General features: G+C 41.3%; 1 protein-coding gene across 1 annotated transcript; it reads left to right on the top strand.

Moving 5' to 3' along the window:
- The first annotated feature begins 2,996 nt into the window (after nucleotides 1-2,996).
- LOC308400962 (uncharacterized protein) lies at nucleotides 2,997-5,157 on the top strand. The gene is made up of 3 exons (XM_080889027.1): nucleotides 2,997-3,713; nucleotides 3,812-4,094; nucleotides 4,227-5,157. Exons 1-3 carry the CDS (start codon nucleotides 3,451-3,453, stop codon nucleotides 4,878-4,880), a joined length of 1,200 nt encoding a protein of 399 aa, XP_080745153.1. The 5' UTR covers nucleotides 2,997-3,450; the 3' UTR covers nucleotides 4,881-5,157.
- The last annotated feature ends 1,430 nt before the right edge of the window (nucleotides 5,158-6,587 follow it).

Genomic DNA, 6,587 nt, shown 5'->3' with positions numbered 1-6,587 from the left:
TCCCTTAGTTACGCTGCAATAGGACTAGACATACCATAGATTTTGGGGACGTCACCATTGCTGATATTTTCAATGCCAGAATTCTGAAAACTTAATGGTACTTGTTTGATGCATTTTGTTTGTTTAATACCACAGGTACCAACTGCAGCATGTCCTGAGGCTGCAAACAACATATGTAAGACTCTGAAACCAGTCTGACTTGATCTGTAGTAGCAATTACAACCCGCCCCTCCACCAAAAATAAAAAAAACATTACAAAAGGTTACAAACCAGGCCTGAGGATCAGTCATGTATTTCATTAACAGACATTAAGAAGAAGAAACTCACTTTGACTTAATCCAAGTTCTCGTGCTGCTTTTCACTCAAATACTGTTCTCACCTCTGAAGCTTCAGTCCAAAGCCACGAATGACAGCTCTCATGCACTTCACATGTTACATCCCATAATAACATACAACAAAAGGCTCTGTTTGATCTGGCACATTCATGAGAGGACTGTGTATTGTCGTAGCACTGAGCTAACAGGAAGCCCCAGGCAGAGCTGATTTCAGGAGCACCTCTGGGAGCCAGCTGCCACGTTTGATGATCAAACACACACCTCGTGGTTAAATCAGACACCTAACCAGAGAAAGACAGGTTGTCATATGCTTACAAAGTGAATGACGGATGAAGTGGAGTTAGAAATGCACTCTTTGAATTGCTTAAATCATGTTTCCAAAATATTAAAAGCATCTAATATATATATTTGTATATATTGTATATTTTAAAAAAAGAGGTAATATCACACATCAATATTTTTTTAAAAGAGTGTTGTAGTTTATCTAAAATCAGATGTATCGACATTGTGTATTGAACTTTTTTCTGCATGCAAGCGAAGTGAGAGAAACATCTTTTCCCATCACAGAAGGAATCACTAAAGGATCCACAGGTGGCAGCTCACAGTACATAGTGGTGTAGTGATTTGTGTGATTGATGGGCAATATTTCAACATTTTTGATGCTCATATCAATATATTTCTAGGGATGTTTTAGGCTGCGAATGAGGCATTTCACCTAACAGAGCAGGAGCTACCTTGTACCAAAGCATTCCCTAGCTTAGATGAAGAAGAAGAGTCTGACTTCTGGTTTTCTTTTAAGTCCCTGCACATCCTCAGGGGGCTCAGTCCAGGGCATAAAACTGTCTTTCACTCTTGTGTTCAGTGGGATAATGGCTGGAAAGAGAGTCCCAGTAAGCAACAAAGGATCATACTTTTGCCTTAGAAACAGGTGTCTGAAAGCACAGACAGAGACTAGGATTTGTAAGATTGAATGACTTGAAATATCCCATTCCACACTGCTTACAGCTAAAAGACTTTTGATCTCTGCATTCAGATTTGTTTATGAAAGTTGTGTCTTCATTAAAATGGTAGCATTCACGTGTAGAAAGAAATTATGGGAAACATTCTCAGCATACCCTTTGTTCTGGGTAGAACTCTGTGACAAGAGATCACTGTTAGTTATCACGGGTAATGGACATACTGAATCATCACTCGACACGCTTCGTTTCTAATTTTAGGTTAATGTTCCACTTTAAGCCATATGAACTTGCTTCTGACAAGTCATTGAGCTACACTGCAACCATTGAGTATTCAAGAAGCTGAAGAGCTGACATTGTTTATTTTATTCATTACACTGAATACAATTTGAATAGCATATTATTAATGCACGAGAACCTGAATTCCTTTTGCACAATGGATTGGCATGGAAAACTTTCTCTAATAAGAGCAAATACTTCTTCACACATCTGCTTTTACTGAGCAGTCCTGCCTCTTTTATAAATAAACAGTGTTCTGAGGCCCTAATCAGAACAAAGGATGTGCCAGAATTCATAAACTGTAAATTTCATGACTTGAGAGAATTTGCTGTGTACTGCATTATTTCACAGTGCACATTGTGATGCCGTTCTCCTTTTTCTTAAACTCTTTTGTTCTCTTTGAAAAATGTTTGAATTACACCTGAAGACGTGCTTATAGACATTCCTCATCTTTTCAGCACTACTGTATAACTTCACTTTGTTGTTGGAATGTTTTGCTAGGCATGCGTTTTTTCTTTGTTAAATATCGTTGCAATTAGCAGTAAATTGTAAGATGTTAGTAAATCACTTTGCATGCTGGATTTAAATATTCCCTCTCTGTATTTTGTGCCTATAGAAAGGAATTCCCAGAAATACATATGCAATGAGTGAGTTGAGTTTTCACCTCTTAAACGCAACGTTGTCACCGCTCTTTGCAAATACAAATAGGAGACTTTTTATGCCATCTGTGTTGGACTTTTTTAATTAAAACAAGATAGCATTAACACGTCTAGCTAAAAGGTGAGAAAATTATTACACCTCTGGGGTCTACGGATGCATCCAGGTGGAGAACAGGCGCAATACACTCTCCTGTTGTTAGACCTGCAGGTTTCAGGCCTGTGATGTTCTCCTTTGTCTCGTTGTGGACAACCTATTTTTTGAAGTGGCACAAACAATTAGTGTGGCATCCTACTGTGACACCTGATTGTTCTTTAATTTTAGTTGTATTGGTTTAGCAGTTTTAAATGGTTGTACAAAAAAAAAAACACCTGAAGCATTGGCTAAATTTTTAGGTAGTTGAATATAACTTGATTGTTTGCAAAATGTGTAGGGGAGACCGGGGATAGTTGTAACATTTTTGACATTTCTGTCTGTAGCTTGGAGCTCTTTTAAGGTAGTGGATTCAAAATGTAATGCAAAGTATTTACATGTCTCTGCTACTAAAAAGTACAGCTATTTTCTCTGCAGCACAATTACCCATTACATGGTATGGTCTCAAACACAAAGAGTGAAATGTTACAATTAACCCCATAGTCTGGGTTAGTTGTAACATATCCTGGGGTGAAATGTAACGCAATGAAATATGGGTACTGACAAAATCTTACAGTTTTTTACAGTCGCTAACAAGCGTTTGTCCAAACAGTTGTCACATTTGCAAAACTCTAAACACAATTAGCACAGGATCGGTCTGTTGTGGCCATACCATTCACACATTTCATGTCGTGTTCACCCAATATGCAGTCAGTGAACACATTTCCACAATGCTTACATTTTCTTAACAGACAAGTTATACCTCCCAACAAAACTATGGACTGTTCTTGTAGTATCTACGAATGTTAACACACAACATCCCACAATAGCAAAAACAATATTCCAAACCGTAGATACAGTATAAAAACCTCTGCCCCTGCAATGATATCAGTACAAAAACAATATCAATATCAAAAATATATCTCAGCTGTAAACAAACAAACAATTGAATAATTGACACACAGCTGATTTATGTTGGGTAAATTGGGCCAACCACAGCTTCTTCCATTCTGGCTTAGACTCAGTGGGGTTCATAAGGCAAGACCTTGAGGAGTGATGTTTTTGGAAACAAAAAAAAGACAAACACTGTAATGTCTGGTCGAGGAGGAGTAAGAGCAAGGGGCCCAGAGAGAAGAGCAGGCCCAAGGAGAGGGCAAGGTATAGGTGTAAGAATGCGTGGTGGTGGCATTCCAAGGGCTGCAAGAACAGTAGTCAGTGATGAAATTCGTGCCACTATCATTGACCATGTAATCAACCATGGTCTTTCACTAAGAGAGGCTGGTGAAAGAGTGCAGCCCAATTTGAGGCGGTCAACGGTTGCCTCCATTATACGCACCTTTCAACAAACCAACAGGTAAGTATTGCATTTTACATGGATTGTTCCTATTCTCACTTGACATGTCAATATGGTCATACAGTAATGCATATGTTGAATTGTCTGTCTTTCTAAAGAATGCAACGTCTTCCACCCTCTGGGGGAAGAGGAAAGCTCCTCAGTAATGATCAGGAGCTTGCCATTGTGGAAATGGTTACTGCAAATAATGCAATAAAACTGCGTGAAATACAAACCAGAATTGTGGCGGACCATGAGATATTCGACAATATCGATAGAATCAGCCTCACAACCATTTCGCGGACATTGTCCAAACATAGAGTGCGGATGAAGCAGCTCTACACTGTTCCCTTTGAGAGGAACAGTGAGAGGGTCAAGGAGCTACGACGACAATATGTCCAGGTACAGTGTATATTCAATCCAATGTCCAGTTCTATAAGCTTTGCACTTTGCAAGTAGGTAACCTACACAATACTAGGTTACAGTACAGTATGGTATACAGTACTAACATGACTTACATAAACTTTGTTTCAGAGAGTTATGGAATTGGAGGCCAACCAGGCCCCTCATGAATTCATATACATCGATGAGGCAGGATTCAATCTGGCCAAAAGGCGTCGACGTGGACGGAATGTAATTGGAAAAAGGGCCACAGTTGATGTGCCAGGACAGAGAGGGGCAAACATTACCATGTGTGCAGCAATTGCAAATGCAGGATTACTCCTTCACAAATGTCAGGTTGGACCCTATAATACAGAGCGCTTGCTTGCCTTTCTCAATGATCTCCACCAGCGCCTGGTTCCAGAGCAGGGTCAGGAGGGTGAAAACATGAGGACCTTTGTAATTACCTGGGACAATGTGGCTTTCCATCACTCGCAAGCAATAACAACATGGTTTGAAGTCCACCCAAGACTGGTGAGTCTCTTCCTTCCACCCTATTCACCTTTCCTCAACCCCATAGAGGAGTTCTTTTCTGCATGGCGGTGGAAGGTTTATGACCATCAGCCACATGACCAGATGTCCCTCCTTGAAGCCATGGATGCTGGCTCCAGGGACATCACAGTTGACGATTGCCAAGGGTGGATCCGACATACCAGGCGGTTTTATCCCAGGTGCATCGACTTGGCTGACATCAGATGTGATGTTGATGAAAACATGTGGCCTAACCCTGAAGATCGCAGAGATTAGATGCAACTTTTTTGCCTTTTTTTAGCCCCCCTCCCCCCCTTTTTATCTTGGCTTTTTGCTGTTGTTTTTTTGTTCAGAATGCTCTTGTGTGTTTCATGGATATTTTGTTCACTGTAAGCAATACTGTAAAACTTTCTCTGTCCTATCATACCGTGTTTCTACTGTACCTCCTGTGGTAAACAGTAAAGAAACAAAAACTTGTTTGCTTTTTACTGGAATGCTTTTGAATGTGAACATTACTGTACATGTGGACATACAGTTACCAACCAAGACATTTCTGGTGTCAATATGGTGGATTGCACGTTTCGCATGCAAATACCTGTGACACTGAAACATAAAAGTCTATGCAGTTTTTGTAATGTCAATAATAGCCAGTATTTTGAAACCTGGTGTACTTTGATTGACTGCATGTACCTTGTGAAGTGAAAACAAGTGTTATTCTTTGACAGACTAATTTCATTTTGAGTCAGATTTATAGTGTTTTTGTACAGTTAGTGTGTGCAGAGAAAGATGTGTTCTAATTTTGAAATGAGGAGTTAGTATATATTTAACAAAGTGTATTTTTGGGAAGGATATTATCCATTTGGCCAATTGTGTTTTGTAGGTGTGGGTCTGTGTTAAGAGTTTAGAAAAAGTATCTGAAGTATGGGTAGGCGCTTGTTAGCGACTGTAAAAAACTGTAACATGTAATCTTTTTTATTCAACAACAATTATTTATTTTCAACAACTGAATATTTCATTAATTTTGGTTGGTCTTCCTTGAGTTTGGCCTCATTGGCTCAGTGGGTATTTTAACCTACAGCTCTTGCACCAACTTTTGAACATAACAATGAAGCTGAAAAAATGTAGTTGTGCACCAATTGCGATGTCCATGAGAAGAATTACTTTTTTTCATGGCTTACCTTGGTGTGGTTTGCATAGTGCTTCAGAAAGATGAGGAAATCAGTTTCTCGCACCCATCCTGATTTATTTCCACTACCAATACTTCCTACTGGCCCATCTCTGACAAAGTGGTCTGCATAATGGTTCTGCGGCGCCCGGTGCAGTCCCTCCTGTAGACCCCGTCTCCGGTGGCCTGGTCAGCTCAGTCAGGGGTTTAGCAGCCCCAGCACACAGTAACTCTCCCTCTGTAGCCAGCTCAAGGGACTCTTGAAGGGATTTAGGGTGAGCTAACAGTGTCTGGATCCGCAGCTCATCTGGTAACAGGGCCTGGAGGAAGTGGTCACAAGCTAATTCACCCTGGATGGTGGGGGGCATGTGGGCATAGGTGCGGTGGACCAGCCCATCAATGTCATTAGCTAGGTCCCTAATGGATTTTCCTGGTCGGTGGCGGTGGCTGCACAGTTCGGAGCGCAGCAGGCTCGGAGCAGAGCAAGAACCAAATTGCCTCTTCAGAGCCCGACCAAAGCATCATAATGCCCCCTGCCCTCTGGGCTCAAAAGCAGCAAGCTAAACAGGGCATTGCCAGTAAGGCACATAGCTAGCTGCAGGGATTTCTCTTCAGCAGACCACCCACCAGCCCTGGCCAACAGTTCAAATTGTGCATAAAAAGCTTCCCAGTCAGCCTTGCCATCATACCTGGGGGTCTTCATGGAAGCGTGGAAAGTGCCTCTATACGTCGGCATGTCTTTCTCCACACCCCCAGCTGCTGTAGAAGTCCCCAACGAGCTCTATCGGCCACCCGAACGGTGAGAGGATGCAAAGCCG

The sequence above is a fragment of the Rhamphochromis sp. 'chilingali' genome, assembly GCF_963969265.1.
Source record: "Rhamphochromis sp. 'chilingali' genome assembly, chromosome: 8".
Classification (NCBI taxonomy): domain Eukaryota; kingdom Metazoa; phylum Chordata; class Actinopteri; order Cichliformes; family Cichlidae; genus Rhamphochromis; species Rhamphochromis sp. 'chilingali'.
The sequence above is the reverse complement of the archived record's forward strand: the minus strand, read 5'-3'. Positions and strand labels throughout refer to the sequence as shown.